Source organism: Suricata suricatta, chromosome 13, assembly GCF_006229205.1.
Source record: "Suricata suricatta isolate VVHF042 chromosome 13, meerkat_22Aug2017_6uvM2_HiC, whole genome shotgun sequence".
Taxonomy (NCBI): domain Eukaryota; kingdom Metazoa; phylum Chordata; class Mammalia; order Carnivora; family Herpestidae; genus Suricata; species Suricata suricatta.
In genome coordinates, this window is record NC_043712.1 from 54,374,280 (window position 1) to 54,391,243 (window position 16,964).

General features: G+C 36.1%; 1 protein-coding gene across 3 annotated transcripts in view; it reads right to left on the reverse strand.

The window, feature by feature from the left end:
- Window positions 1-13,400: 13,400 nt before the first annotated feature.
- The window catches only part of TYRP1 (tyrosinase related protein 1), a 21,250-nt gene continuing 17,686 nt past the window's right edge, over window positions 13,401-16,964 (reverse strand). For 2 of the 3 annotated variants that reach the window (XM_029920367.1, XM_029920366.1), the window contains exons 6-7: window positions 15,286-15,432; window positions 13,893-14,206 (exon numbers count right to left, since the gene is read on the reverse strand). In XM_029920367.1, the coding sequence (XP_029776227.1) occupies window positions 14,001-14,206; window positions 15,286-15,432 (353 nt within the window). In that variant the 3' untranslated portion in view covers window positions 13,893-14,000. Of the gene's footprint in view, window positions 14,207-15,285; window positions 15,433-16,964 lie in introns of all 3 variants that reach the window. The other variant, XM_029920368.1, reaches the window with a different exon arrangement.

Sequence of the window (16,964 nt, forward strand, 5' to 3'; positions counted from 1 at the left end):
TGGTCTATATACCCACATTGACCTAAGCCTGTAAATGCCTCAAGGTTGTGAAATCAATCATTAACAGTCACCTAGACATTAAGCTGTAACCAATCAAATAATTTCCTTTCTTTGCTTCCTTGCTTTCTTCAGGTAAGTCTTTACCCTGGTTCTTGTAGGCAGAGCGTCCCTCACCACTTTGAGTTTGGCCCTCCCTGATTGCAAATAGATTTTGGGTCAAACTCTTAAAATTTTTAATATGCATCAGTTTATCTATTAACAAACATCAAGGCCACATGAAATTTATAAATCTCCTGATCCATCTAACTTCCTCAAGTAATAATCATCACATCTTCAATTTCTTCACTGTGCCAATACTTTCAATGTCTTATATGTTGTGCAATGTTTAAGTTGTTACATCAGAATTTGAAGTTAATCCATTACTGTCCAGGTTTTATACTTGAGACTGTGAATCTCAGAGAGTTAGAGATGTACCCAGCAAAGGATCTTTTGCTCATCAGCCTCCTCCAGTCTTTCCATTCTCTCTTGTTGGGAATACCCTGAATTATCACAAGAGTGGCAATTCACTGTCATCTCCACTCTGAAAATCTTTGGGTGCTGAGGCTATAGAGGAAAGATACACCAGATACTTTCTGTCTGGGTCCTACCTAACAGAAAGGTACAGAAAAAATTATTGGCTACAACTGCCCAGTAATTTAATATTTTTTAAAAGTCTGCTTTTGTAAAGATCAAAAAGGAGATACCCAAACTGACGGCCTATATTTTACATTGATATTAGTGGGTAGCAGTGAGGAGAGTTCAACTCTACACATGCAGATACTCGAGCGGGAAGCGGGGGTCTGTACAAAACACTGAGCATCACCCTTGCACTTCCCGGTTTTTGTGATTTTTTTCCCCCTCTGTTGAAAATAGAATAGTGCCACCTGGTGGAAGTTAGGAGATGTGCGAGCAGCTCCTTTTAAGTTCACTGCTCAATTTTAGTTCAGTTTATTATGTATCCACTTGCTTCTACCCTGCACTAGGTAATCTGCGAAGTATTTAGTCACAAAAATTAGTAAGACATAGTTTCTGTTCTCAAAGGTTTGCAAGGCTGCTAGCATGGAAACTGCCAAGGATAAGCCTTGGGCAAATTGCCCTACAGAGTAAGCCTAGTCAAGTGCAGAAAAGGTGGAGCAGAGAGAAGAACATGAACGACAACCAAAAGCAAGAAAAACCACGTTGTTTGAGAAAAGCAAGTAGTTTGTAGTCCTAGAACTTATCCTATGGGAAGAGGGTGAGACAGCCTCAAAGCTGTCCCAGATTGGTTGCAGAGGCGCTGAAGGCACGCAAAGGAGATTGCGTTTTTACTGACTATTTTCGGTGGGCCGGGGGCATAGTTAAGATTTAGCAGAACAGTTTGGTCGTAAGAGGAGGATAGATTTGAGGTGGGCGGGGGGAAACTGTGGTTGATTAAACTGCAGGTTCTATCAGTGAAGGAGAGGCAGGACAGAGGGAAGTTCTAGGAAGGAGGTGTCATCCGACTCACATTCACAAAGAACCTCAAGTATAGATTTTTGATATCATCTCCAAGTAAAATTATGCATTCAGGCTCAGGTAGACACTGAGAGGTTTGAAAGAATACATTATGAAGCAATTTTAAACTTGGGTTCCAATATTAGGCATATTTCCTATAATATAGTCTCAATTTTTAGGTAAGTCCTATAATTTTCTCACAAACAGTGCAGCATTACTTGTATTGAGAGCATTACTCAACCTATGTATTTAACATACACTTTATGTTTTATAACTGATTTGGCTTGTTAACATCCTGAAAATCTCCCTAAATGAAAATATCTAAGGCCCTCTCTTTAGTTCTGGAAAAATTCAGTTAGGCAGTGGTAAAAGGATTAAAGAAGGGGAAATGAAAAATATTTTCAAGGATGAATGAACAGATATGGCTTGGATTAATTATAAAGATGATCCATAGCTAGATAGCAGATGAAGGAGAAAAGAGGAATCCAACATGGCTCCCAAGGTTCTAAGTGACTTGTAGATGTGGCACATTTACCTGAGGCAAAGGCTGAAGGAGAATGAAACATTTTTATGTAGGAAAATGAAATAATTCCATTTTGAAAATATAGCATTTGAAGTTCTTGAGTGCAAGTCGAATGGATTTGTCTAGCCCGCAGTTATATATGTGAAACTGAAGCTCATGTCAGGGGCTAAGGTTAAATATAGAGATTTGGGCATTAGCCACATTGAAAGGGAAATGAAAAGTAGAAGGGTGAAGACCCTTAAGACAGTTTGTAGTCTGCAAAGAGCAATGGAATGAGGATGCCCCTTGGGACATCTTTTAAGTCTGAAATGTATTTTAACAAGGGCAAGTGGCTTACCTTTCTTGTGAAAATTGAGACATATAAAGCCATCTTGATTGCATGGAAATTTAAAGAAAAGGGGAGAAAACCCACTAGGATTAAGATGAAGAATGTAAAAAATTCTGCTATGTGATTAAACCAAAATGTGTATTATAGAAGTATTAGAAAAGAAACATAGCAGAAAATGAGGATTCCAGGTAGAGAGGAGGGAAAATAATTGGAGAGCAGAAAGATTCATGGAAGATTTATGAGGATTTAGCAGAAATTCTCAGTCAGTTTTCCAGTCTTGATTCATTGTCTATTTTCATTGCTGGAAGAGAGGCTAAGGATACAGTTTTCATGGCAGTTTAATGAAGAAAAATGTAGAATTTGGAACTGGCTAAACTTTTCTCTATTGGTAATAAGTAAGCCAATTTTTCAAACGGGCACATAAAGGAGGTATTTATGGTTAGCTGGAAAATGGCCCCCAAAGATATCAGGGTTCTAATCCCTGGAAGTTGTGAATGTTACCTCGTAAGATAAAATGGGTTTCACAGTCTTGATTAAATTGAAGGTCACAAGATGGAGAGATTATCCTAGGTTATCTAGGTGGTCCTTAAATGCAATCACAAGTATCCTAAGTGAAAGATTTGACAAATAGAATAAAATAAGGCCATATAACCAGGGAGAACCCTGGTGGCTTCGGAGACTGAAGCAGGGACCATCAACCAAGGAATTCAAGTACTGATGTTCTCTAGAAACTGGAAAAGGCTAGAAAAAGGATTCTCCCCAAAAGCCTGCCAAGAGAGCACAATTCTCCCTATACCTTGATTTCAACCCAGCAAAGCTGATTTTGGACATCTGGCCTCCAGAACTGTAGGAAAATAAACTTGTGCTGTTGTAAACCATCAAGTTTATGGTAATTTGTTACAGTGGTAAGCAGAAAACTAAAATGGTATTTTAAGTTTATAAAAGAGCTTCTCTAGAGATCTCCTAAAATATTCTTAAATAAGAAAAAAAATCCTTTACTTAAGCACAGATAGAAATATTTTTAAAAATGTTTGACAAAGTACAAAATAAAGCCTCAAAACAAGTAGGCATAGTTCCAATCTAATTCTCTGAAGAACTTGGATAAATGAACTTTAACCTTCAATTATAAGAATAACATGATCAGTAGAGTCGACCAAAGGACTATGGGAGAAAATTGAATACCCTAAGGTTTGGTGTCCAGGATAGGGTAATAATTTTTCAGCCATTCAAACAGACAAATTAATAAATGTATATTCATTTATTTAATAGACAGTGGCACTTCCATCGTGGAGTTTCATTTATTTCCCCCCTCAGTCCCTCTCTCCCTTCCTTCTTTCCTTCTCTTCCTCCTTTTTGCTTTTACTTCCTCTTCTCCTTCTCTTCCTTCTCCCCCCCTCCCTCCCTCTCCCTTCCCTTCACTTTGTCTTCTTCGCTTTTTTTTTTTTTTTTTTAAATTTCTGTCACTGGGCACCTGGGTGGCTCAGTTGGTTAAACGTCTAACTTTGGCTCAGGTCATCATCTCATGGTTGGTGAGCTCAAGCCCCGTGTCAGGCTCTGTGCTGACAGCTCAGAGCCTGGAGCCTGCTTCAGATTCTGTGTCTCCCTCTTTCTCTGTCCCTCCCCCACTCACGCTCTGTCTCTCTAATGAATAACTGTTAATTTTTTTTTTTTTGAAATTTCTGTCACATTTGATCGAAGAGGGAACACTTTACATTTCACTGTAATGAAAGGAGTATCCGTGATGTCATTAGAACCCTATTTCTGAAATTTCCAGTGATGTCTTCCAGACCCTTAGAGTTTGGTAACCCAGGCCATCTAGCGTTCTCTGTGATTGTCTCCCTCCTCAGATGATAGACGATGTTAGCAATGTAAGATACGAAGTGCCCTGCCTGTTTGGAGGAGAGAGTGGCTGTGTGGCTCTGTGGTGTGAGCTCTGGGAGGGACTGCAGAGACTCTGTCATCTTATTATTTCCTGATTGCCTTCTATGTCATTATCTGCCTGATCCAGATCTGCAGCTTTATCCTGGGGGGTGGGCGCAGCTCCAAGCCACACCACTGCAACTGGACACACACATGCATTCATGAAGACTTCCTGTGCCATACAGGGTCAGAATTAGACTGAAGATGACATGCATGTCAGTATTCATGGTTTTGCTTTTTCAGTAACCTGGGGACTGGATGTTTTTTCAAAATAAAGTTTGGAGAAAAATTAAGAGGTAAGCTATAGTGAATTTCTGAAGTGCATTAGATCTGTAAGTATAGAGATATCAGTATTACTTCTCTGGTTTGATCCTTGGGACACATCCAGATGACAGTTACAAACTACTGAGGAACTTAATTTGGAGAGAAGAGGAAAATAATGATCTGACTGAATTAATGAGTGTTTTCATAGAGAACATGTTTCGATACATATCAAATATATACTCATCTGAATCATTGTATGTTGTTGGATTCTTTTTTTGAATGTATAAGATTTTTATTTTTTTTTTAACTTTTTATACTAATTCCAGCATAGTTACCACACCATGCTATGTTAGTTTCCAGTGTACAAAGTAGTGGTTCAACAGTTCCATATATTACTAGGTGCTCATTAAGACAAGGTATTCTTAATCCCTTTCACCTTGTATTACGTTGTCAATTCTGTGTTAGTCTAATTAAACAAATCTGCGCTATTGGTGATAAAGATGTAATTCAAAACTCCATGCCAATGGGCTTGTTGAATTGAGTCCAATTACTGTAATAGATATCAATGATGACCTCAGATAAAGGTTAGTGAATTTTTCAAACATTATGTGTCTGGAGAGAAGATAATTTATGATAGCTAAGAATGAATGATAGGTCTTACAATGCCAACAAAGGTATGGAAAATAATGCGTGTTTGCAAAAATGTATCATTGCCACATTTTGTTCCTTCTAGTACAAAATCCATTCTGTCATCTGCGAATGAACATTCATGGTTGCAAATTTAGCTCAGTTTTCAAAAGAAAAATCTTTCAGATGTATAAATAGTATAGACTGGCATAAACATATTTATTTTACTGTGCTCTTCTTTTTGCACTAGCCGTAAAGTTTACAAGCTCTGGGACTAGACTGACACCTAGAGGAAGTCAGTCCTAAGCAACACTTATTTGCAGTGTTTTCACAGCCCCTTGTAGGTAAATTTCCCACCTTTGGGGTTTATGTTTAATGGTTCATTTTTTTCCTTCTTTCCTAAGAAAACTTAGAATTTAGTTTCTGTAGAAGCATCTCCTATCGTAAAGTATAGCATAAGACAGAGAAAAGAGAGGGAAAAATGAAGAAACCTGATCTATTAATGGAATAAAAAATTATACCAAAATTAAACTGTATTCTTGTAACTTAGTAATGCACTATTGCAGATTCCATAGTGCTTTGAGAAGTTAGTAATTTAAAGATATTTTTAAAAATTCGATCAAGTTAGTTTTATTTTTTAAGTATCTATTATGCAGCGTATTTAGAAGCATAAAGTTTGTATTAGAATAAAATCATAGTATTATACATGTATGCCTAACTGTTTAGGCTTCATCGTTTTGTGTCTACACGCGCTTTACGAATTTATTTATGTGTCTTAATACTCAATCGGAGAGTCAGTTAAGGAAATGCATTTCCCCTTAGTTTGGAGCATTATATATGCATAGTCTGATTCTGTCTTAAAGAGATGTTCTTTTGGAGTTTAAACAGAAACATCACAGCCACTGAACAGGATGGATTAAATGTACTGAGAAGCGCTTCAGTTTTTCCATGGCAAAGGGACATAAATACAACAAGAGTATGGGAAAGATCTATTTTGAGGTTGCCTCACAAAGCTGTGAAGGCACAAAAGAGGCAGACGGTGACACCACAAATGAGGCTTCTGAAAGGAAATGTTGCCAAACCCAGGAGCTCCCATAGCTATTTGCATAAGTGCTAGCAAAGTTCCTCAGCCGATCTGGTCCCGCACCCCAGACGCAGCAAAGCAGATGAGGCAGCAGATGACCGTTTACTTTGCCAGGGTGTGTGAACCGGCGAACATCCCCCACGTTACTCACTAAGTAATGAGGAGGGGCCTCAGATATGTTCCACAATTCAGATGGGCCTGCCAGTTGGCCCCTGGGCTTCATTCTGTGTGATCCACACACAGCAGAGACACTCAGGAGGCGATGCAAATGAATCAACAGACAGCACGGAGGTCCCAGCAGCAGCAGGCAAGGTACCGCCTAAGCAACAGGGCGTGATGACAGATAATTAGCTGTGACATGCCCCTCGATGGCAGTGGGATGAGAGCGTTCATTTGGAAACCAGTATACAGCATGGCATCGTGAATCACGAGATTAAAGTTTCGGGTGTAAAATCTTTTTTGGCCAGATTTTTTTTTTTAACGGAGGTTGCTGGGAAAAGTTAAGTTTTCATGATTCTAGGGATAAATGTTAAAATTTATTAAGCACGTACTACATTCCAGGCATCAAGAGATATACTTGCCGTGCACTGCACTTTTAATGTTCTAAAAATCCCTGTTTTGTAAGAACCGCCCTTATTTTACAATTGACAATTGAGGTTTCTGGAAGTAATTGAACTTGTTCAATGGCACATTGCCAATAAAGAGACAGGGCTGTTTGGGTGCAAAGTTCGTTGGTTCTGTCACGTGGCCTATCACAAACAGATGTTGACTCCTTTTTTCTCTTCTTCCTCCCATTTTCCTCCCCCTCCCCCTCCCCCTTCCCGTCCCCCTTCCCCTTCCTCCTCCTTCTTCATAATTCTATAGAAAGTCCTCCTCTTTCTCCTTTACCCTTCTCTTTGGGTTTTATTGGCTTTATCCAACTTGACTGATATGTTTTTCTTTCTTATGTTTTTGATATTTTTATGTCGTGCTATTTTTATTTCTTCTTGAGAGAGTTGAAGTGGTTATGTTTTTTAAAACAATCACTCTAGAGGACTCTATGGGAACAATTGGACCAACTTAATAGGGACTATATATCAGAAAATTGTATTGAATCATGTTAATTTTCCTGAATTTGACAGCTGTGTTCTGGATATTTAAGAGAATGCCTTTATTCTTAAGAGATTCATGTAAAGACAGGACAAGAGGTCATGATATCTGTTACTTTCAATTTGTTCAAGAAAAAAAAGAAAAAATATATGTATATCTATATCTATATCTATATGTGTGTGTGTGTGTGAATGGAAATAGAGTGAGAAGGAAAACATGCAAAATATTGATAATCAGTAGATTTAGGTGCAGTATATGTGGGGTTTATTGTATTCTTGTAACTATTCCAAAAATGGAAAGTTTTTCAAAGTAAGTTAAAAATGAGTTGTAATTGTTTTAAGCCTTCTATTAGGCTAGTTTTTTTTTTGAAAGGTTTAGGTGTACATTTACAAATTAACCATGATTTTCATCATTTGTAGTCTGGGTGGCTGAATGGAGCCAATTCCCATAGCTGACCAGCCTTTTCACCCTTGTCACAAATTATCAGTGTCTTTGGTGCTGACATAATCATTGATTGTATGTGAAATCATTTGGGTGATATGCCACTCACTCTTCATTTTGTGGCTCAGAAGGGCCTAATGATAAGTAATCATGATGAAGGAGGATAATGTATACGGGAGAATTCTAGTCAATAAGAAGACACATTTTGGTCATTATTATTTGGTTGAGAATTTCAGCCAAGTGCAAATTACTAATCTTACAAGCCATTTTTCCAACAAAATGAAAAATTGCATTTATTCTGCTTTCAAAGATCACATGAACATTTTTTAAACCAGAAGAGGAATAGCAGATGTCTCACTGTTCATTTCAGTTGGAGGCATTTTGATGTTCATAATCAACATTTTCAAATACGTTCAAAGCTGCCATCTTGTGGTAATGTTCTATTCAATTTTTAGCAGCTATATTGATAAATGTCTGGCTAAATCTGAAGACCAAAAGGAGAGCACATTGCAGAAATAAATTTTAGGACATGTCAGAAATCTGTATTTTGAAGCCTACCAAGACACCAGGACTATAAGAGTTTATTTTTATGTGTAATTTATTTAATCTAATGATTAAGCATGGTCTTATTCATTTTGCTAACAGTTTCTATTTGAAAGCTATCACAGATTTTATTCCTTGTCCTTTTTTAACTCTCCTCATAGCTAAAGGTCTAAAGTTCCCTATTTCATAGAGGAAAAAAATTAAGAATAAACTTCTGCTTAGTGATGTCAATTTGGACATCAATCATTCTTTACTAAGATTTCCAGAAGAATCACTCTCTTCTTCAATGTTCCTTTCAGTGAGTGCCTGTGTGGGTCAGTCAGTCAAGTATCCAACTCTTAATTTCATGCTCCCAGCATGGTGGGATCGAGCCCTGTGTCAGGCTACATGCAGAGTGTTGTGACTGCTTAAATTCCATTCTCTCTCTCCTTCTGCCCTTCTGTCCCACTCACATGCTGTCTCTCTTAAAAAAATTCTTTCAAAAAGTCAAGATTCATGAAGAACCACAAAGGTTCTCTGCTGCCTCAATCCTCACCCCATGCAACCCACTCTTCATGGATATAATCATTTGCATCTCAAGTTGCTTCTTCTGATTTTGCCTCTGTTTTTCTAAATAGTATATTAAAAGTTCTATAATCTAATCTTAAAAAAATATTAGAGGTAAAATGTTTTAACATTCCACTGTGGATAATGAAGATACGGCTTTTATCCTAGCCCTGTTTGGTTAACTCTTCCAGCAGTATTCTTGTCCTGTCATTCAGCTTAACTTCACTTATTCAGCCTATTTTCCAATTCATTTGTTTAAATTAAAGAACTTCCACTATAAATTTGTTGTTGTTGTTTCTGGTTTGGGTGGTTTTGTTTTGTTTTTTAGGAAAACACACTGTGTGTTTCTTCCATACTGCTGTAATTATTGTCTTGATTTTTTGCTTGTTTATTTGTTGTGGCAATACTCCAAATTACCACAGTCCCAGATGTATTCTCTCTTATCCCTTACTATTAGAATTCTGACTTTATTCAGGATAGTAACCAATTAACCAACAATGAAAAAACAAAACAAAAAAAAATAGGGGCTCCTGGGTGGCTCAGTTGGTTGAATGTCTTGATTTCAGCTCAGGTCATGATCTCAAGGTTCATGAGTTGGAGCCCTGCATTGACAGCATGGAGCCTGGTTGGGGGTTTCTCTCCCTCTCTTTCCCTTCCTTTGAACATTCTCTCTCTTTCTCAAAATAAGTAAATAATTTTTTTTAAAAAAGACCTTTAATTTCTATATTCCCTTTCCATGTAATAAATTTCTAATAAAATATAGGCAGAGTTTTTGGGGAGATAACCACTTTTGAACAAATGGAAAATTTCTTTGTGGGGTAGTTATAAAGCCTGGTGATTTAGCATCCATATTGCAGCCCCAACGGTTTAAATAAAAGGGTAGAGACCACATACAAATGTATCAGGAAAAAGTTACAAAGAGCTTGAGTCCTTGAAAGTACCCTCGGACTGCCTTACCTACCTTGGACTCTGTACCTTTTAAACTTATTTTGTGAGAAAATAATGTATTCCTAACAAAGTATATTGGTTTTATCATACTTTCCTGTTCTAAGCTCTAGAAAGTCACTGTGAAGTTTGTTTACCTTTGTAACTCTGGTTCGCATTTTCTTGACCTCAGCACTATTGACATTTGGGGCTGGTTAATTTTTCAGTGTGGAGGCAATGTTGTGCCTTGTGTGATGTTTTGCAGCACCCCTGGGTTGACCCAATAGATACCAGTAGCAATCCCAGCCCCAAAGAACTCCTGGGAGTGAACTGCCCTCCAATCGAGAACCACTCCTGTAGATGACGGGTTTAGTGTTCAGGATATAGTGGTCAATGCATATTGACTGTATTAATAAAGTTAGTAGTTAATTGGATGTGAAGATTGAGATAGATGGTAGAATTTAAGTGTGACTTCCAAGGTTCTCTCTTGGCCCAGTAATTGTATCATTGTATCACGTGAAAGATGAAGAAGCAGGTTCCAGTTTGTCAATGCTTTCCTTAAACAGTTGCTCTAAAGTTAAATACATACTCCAGATGTGACTTAACACCACAGATTCCTGTTTCTGTATTAATGAAGCACAATATATCAGTATTTGCACAGTAGTCTTTCCCTACTTTTGGTAGCATAGCATTTCCCCCCTTTTTTGGTCTCATTGCACTATTGGTTTACATTGAATTTGAAATACACTAAAATCACCTGGTTATTTTGTAAAGAATCCTGCTAGTTCCTGTCTTCCTTCATCCTTTAATTTTGCACTTGTGCTTTAGAAGCACCAGATTTTTACTTTTCCTTTTAAAACTGTATCTATTTTATATCAGGTTCAGTCCTTGGCTTGTTAATTTTTTGTTCTTTTTCTCTTTCATATTAGCTCTCTCTGCCCAACATGATGTTCCATTGGTTGGTTGGTTATTAAAAATTTTGGTTAGGCTAAAGACAAACTACATAACATAGTTGTGTATTCATGGTCTGAACTCAACACAAATGTCTTATAACTGAATCTTGGAACAGATATTTTAACAGTCCAAATCTTTTCCCCTGCATCCAATTTTAAAGATTATATGGAGCTGTAAGTGAGCACTGTGTCCAAAATCTGCTTCTGAGAATGAAGACAGTATGTAACTTCAGAAGGGCACAAAAACAATAGCTTTACATTTTTTATTATATAGGAAGGTTCAATCAGGAATTCTTACTCTGTTTAGACTATAATGCTTAGCTCGATGGGTAGCACTGGCATATAATGTGTGCCTATGTAACAGGACAGAATTTGTTTAAGTGGTGTGGAATGTGCTTTCCAGTAAGTGCATAATAACTTCATTAACTATGTTTTATAAGAGAACTGAAGGACTAAGAACAGTAGGAAATATCCAAGATTGCAAATTACTATTATTTGAAGTGAATAATATGATATATTACAGGAAGAATAATGGTCACCTGATCAAGATATCTATCTCTATCTATCTATCCATCATCTATCATCTATCTATCTATCTATCTATCTATCTATCTATCTATCTATCTATCTATCTATCTTCTATCTATACTAAACAGAAGCCCTTGAGTGCAAGAAAAATAAAGCAACATATTTAGGGAGAAATAATCAAAGGTACATTTATAATATAATGGGTATTACTTTCTCTTATAATTAGTTTTTTTAATGAATGTTTATGTTTTGTGACAGGCCCTCCTCCTCTGTTCCATGAACTATGTGATATTAACTAGCCTCTTAGCTTCTACTTTAACCATTCCAAATTATTCTAAATTAACATTATTTACAAACATCATCATCATTATTTTTGTAAAACATACTTTATTTGTGACCCTTCCCTGCTCCCTCTTACCTATAGAATGAATTCTAGATTTCTTAGGATTGCATATAGGACACTCTGATTTTATTCCCAATTTATATTTTACCTCTGTCCATAAAAACTATGTTCTAACCACACTGATCTACTTTATGTTTTTATGTGTTCCATGTCATTTAAACTCCTGCTACTTTGGTCCTGTTGTCATTTCTGTAGAGAGTGCCCTCTCTACTTTTGTGTTTGGTAAATCCATTAGCATTCCTTGACGCCCAAGTCAAATATGACCTTCTCAATTTTCTATTCCTTACTTTCCCCTCCATGAATCCACAGTACCTTAGACTATGTCTGAAATCTAGGGTGTGTTTAATAAATGTTTCTGAGGGGCACCTTGGTGGCTCAATTCATTGAGCATCCTACTCTTTATTTCAGCTCAGGTCATGATCCCAAGGTCGTAGGATCAAGGCCTGCATTGGGCTCCATGCTGAGTGTAGCACCTGCTTAAGATTCTTTGTGTGTCTCTCTCTCCCTCTGCCCTTCTGTCCTGCCTGCACTCTCTCTTTCTCAAAAAAAAAAAAAATTTAAAAAAAAAAAAGTATGAATGAGTACTTAGTAAATCTCCAAAAATATGATGTGGTGAACTTAGTTTTATTGATGTTTATATTTTAAAAGAAATCTTACATTATATAGTAATTTATCTGAAAAGATATGAGTATATAACATTTTAATAAATCAAAATGTAGTCAAAAGTCAATTCAGTAATGCAATTTGAAAGTTAAAAAAATATCGTTATTATGTGTATTCTCGTTCACTAACACATTTTGTCTGTTTTTCTTGTCTTCAGAGCCTTAAGATTGCTTAGTATAGGGAAACCCGTAACCGGTTGTGTGTACACAACTTTAATCTTGTTTCTTGAGTTGGGAATATCAGACTCCCCACTTTCTATAGTGTATAATTACTATTGTTAAAATTTCTTTTCATCGATTTTACCAAAAATGTTTGTTTACAGTGACCAATCTTTAAAGTTCTTCATTGAGAATATTATTTCAGTAGCCCAAGATCAAAAACAGTAAAAATATTTCAGGTTAGAGGATAGGAAGAAGAAAAATCAATGGTAGCCTTACACAACTGCATAGAAAAGGGAAACTGGTGAGATAATATTTTTAATATTTTATTTTGAAAACATAGAAAAGACTGATAAGTGATAAGAGAATGCTATGTGAATCATGATGAACTGAGTGGTTTTGTAGAGCAGGATATTGTGTATTCTCCACCTTCATGCCTTGCTTGTGGGTCTCTAAAATATTGGAAGAGGAATGAGGAGGTGGAATGTACGAATAGGCTGTTTGTTTTCCAGTGAGTTGAGTGGTAGAACATGGTGGCAAATGGAGTATCAGCTGTCTTTTAAACAAAGTGAAGTTTTTACCTTTATAAAGTGTGACAAAGATTATGACTTTTTTTTGCGACTTTAAATAGACAAAACCTTAAACAAAAGTAAACTTTGGTGCCCAAAGGGGAAAATTCTGGCTTGAAAAAATTGGGATCCTATTTATAGCTCCACATAATTGATTTTAATTAATAAATGTGGCTTCTTATATATCTGTTGTTCAATGTCAATGAATGGAAATCTGTTTTTATTTTCACATTGTAGAAATGCCTACTCATATATTTTAAGAGATTTATTATTATGACTTTTCTGTATACATAAAGCACAACAACTTATTTACATTGCCATATAGTTAACCTTTAAAACATGCCCCAAAAAATATTCACACTCTCTGCTTAAATATCATGGAGTTGGTGCAAACTACCATTTTGTTTTCTTTTATTAGTTTTCAAAATCTCTCCTTTCAACACCCATTTCCAGAAATACTACCAATTCTCCAGGATAACTAGGCTGTTTCTCTGCTTTTTTAAAATCATGTGTTCAGGAAGCCACTTTCTCAGATTCAGGGTTAGGATTAGTATATGTGCCTCGTATTTTGCAGTTCAGAGATCTTTCCAGAAGGTTAGGGTTAGGAATTAGGGTTAGAGGTCAGGGGTATATGCCTGCAACCTACTATTTTATTTTATTTATTTTTTAATGTTTCAGGTTTTTATTTAAATTCTAGTTTGTTGACATACAACCTACCATTTTAGGTAGAGTTGAAAAATAGAACCTATAAATAAGATTATGACTCTTCCATGGTCTAGCAAATAATATCTAGAGTTCTAATTCCAATGTGGGCATGCATAAGGAAGAAAGTAACTGAGGGAAAGAGAATACAGTAATTTCATCTATTCTTTTACAACCAGGGGTTCCTGTGATACTAATGTATAAGAGACTTGGTCATTTTTCATTAAACCATAGACTGATTAGGATTCTGCATTTTTTCATATTCTTCAGCATAGTGTTGATACTGATCAGTGAGAAGAGGCTGATTTGCTTCATCCATGTTGCTTCTGGCACGGATCACACAAGAAGCACCCGCAAAAATGACAGCAACCAGTGATAAAGCAGCAACTACTGTTATAGTAACAAGCTCAGAAATACTAAAATTCCGACCTGTGAAAATGAGAACAAAAAGTAAATAGTAAAATAGTTGCCACCAAAAATCAGCTACCCTAAACTTAGGCATTGTGGCAGGTATTTTGTGAAAATCTTCATATATCATTAAAAATATATATTTATTTATTTTGAGGCAAAGAGAAACAGTGAGAGAGTGTGTGGGGGAGAAGCAGAGAGAGGGAGAGCAAGAGAATTTCAAGCAGGCTATGTGTGGTCAGCACAGAGACTGCAGTGCTCAGTCTCTCAATTCCTGAGATCATGACCTGAGCTCAGATCAAGAGTTAGACACTTACCAACTAAGCCATCCAGGTGCCATATATAATTTTTTTTTATTGGCCACATTGCTGATGATAGCACCTGTCATCATGAAGGCACTTACCACTTTCTCATACTAAGTGGACCCCATTTGGATAGCTATTATTATTTCTATTCTAAAGGTGAGAAAATGATGCCTTAGAGTTTGAGCCATTTGCCCAAGGTCACTTGGTCAGTAGGCACTAGAGTTGGTTTTGGAGCCTCAGTCTCTCAAAATCCATGTGCTGTGCTCTTCCACTATAACCTGCTACCTTTGTTGGAAAGGGATTGAAAAGGAAAGAAGAAAGTTTTGAATTTCAAAATCTCAGAAAAAGCAGTGCAGGGTATCTCACTCCACTTTCTCTTTTTTAGAATAAAGATATGAAGGCACCATTATGTAGTAGAAAAATTGGGGCATATTACATGAACTTAAGCTCAAAACTCATTATCTCTACCTACTAGAAATGTGACCTTTGACAATTACTCTTTCTAATCGAATCATAGCTAGCCTCCTCTTATCTGTAAAATGAGGTATACAACACTTACCTCAGAAGGTTGTAAGGATTAAATGAGATAGTGTGCTATAGAATCAGCTTAATTCCAGACCAGAGAGGGCTCTCAACAAATGTTAAATTCACTCTCTTTATTCCAAAATAAATATCCAAATAAAACCTTCTAAATCTAAGTGGAAAACATAGGCCTCAGAATACTGTTATTGCTTTAAAAGGTAACACATTTACTTTTGGCCATTTCCACAGTAAAGATACATTTTCAATACTCACTTGGCCATTGAACTTCATAAGTATATCCCAGATTGTCTGGAGCCGTAACAAACATTTCTATGTTGGTAACTGGAGGCCAGAATGGCACCATATTATATTGTCTATTATGTCCAATTGGGGCGTTTTCCAATGGAAACGTGGACACATCTAAAATATGCCAAAGACATCTTGTTAATAGACATAATAAAGTTAGTATTAATAGATTATTATGTTCTCAAGGTGACCTGAAATATTCTAGGATAACATCAAAAGGTTCTTTTTTTATTTCATACAAGATAAAGACATAAAAATAGTTTCACTGCATAGAGCAGAACAGAGAAAATTGCATAAAACAGACTTTAAATGTTTTGAATACAGCACTAACATAACATAGATCAAGAAAGTTTAAAAGCGGGAAAGGTTTGGTATTTTATCACACGTGTTGATCATTAGTTGTTTTCTTCTAAATTACAGAAATGTATTTGAAAAAAATTGTTAAACTTCTCTTTCAAAGCTAAAAAATGGACCTATAGTTCGCTGAAGCTTTATCTGTAATTTAAATTTGAGAGGTACCATAACTAATGGAGGTTTGTTCTTGAATATGAATATATCTGTTTAGTATTCTTCATTTTTTCTGTTTACTTCCAGAGGTATAAATATTAATTTTTTTAAAAGTAAAGAAAATAATAAGGGAAAAACCCAAGACACACTTCCTATGGGAAAAAAAAGCAGCATGTAATTTCTGTCCTTGATGGAATGTATTAAATAAGCAAACACCCCAACAAGGAAAACAAGTACTACAATGTAAAAACATTAAAAAAAAAAAGACAACCCTCTCACATGCATAAATGAAAGATTGCACACAAAGAACTCACATCTTTTCAAGCTTCAATAGTAAATATTCTGCTACTATGTATTAAATACTGCATGGTTTGCCCAAGCTAAGATGAAACCACATCATGAGTCAATAAACGTTTTGCATTTTCTTTCATTATCTACTCAAAGTCATGCCTACTGCACCTCTAAACATTTCATTAAATCCAATGATACAGCAAACACTCCCAAAATAAACTTAGATTGTATTGCAGTTTCACTTAACAGTATATAAAATGCTGTGTTGTGACAGGTATCAACTATCCGTTAGATACTGAATCAATTTTTCTTAAGCTCTACTAACTGCTTGCTTTTCTTGAAGCTAGATCATTCTGAAAGTTTTCTGTTGGACCTATGAGTGCAAACACATGGTTTCTGTCCTCTGCCTGGCTTACTTCGCTCAGGTGGGGGTGGTTATGTGTAAATGAAGTTGCTTTTACAACACCAAAGACTTAACCATCCATTTCCTACATAAAAGGTAGCTACTTTTTTGCATGGACCTCAAGTATATTGTAGTATAGAGGTGGAATTTAAGGAAAGGTATTAAGCAGGCTGTGTTTTAGCTTATGAACAAGTAATATATTGTATCATTTATCTTGAATGTATCATAGACAAGCTGCTATATAATGATTGCCACTTCAGATAGCTGTGAAATTAGGTGATTAACTAGTTGTTACTTAACCTTCTAATTTCTGTATAAGTCTAATTACATGAAACAGAAGTTGGTGTTTTGATTTTTTTACTTTGCTTTTCTGTTTGGAGTGTCATTGTAACTACTGTATTGTAAATGATGGAAAATAATTGCATATGTTAAAAAATATGAAACT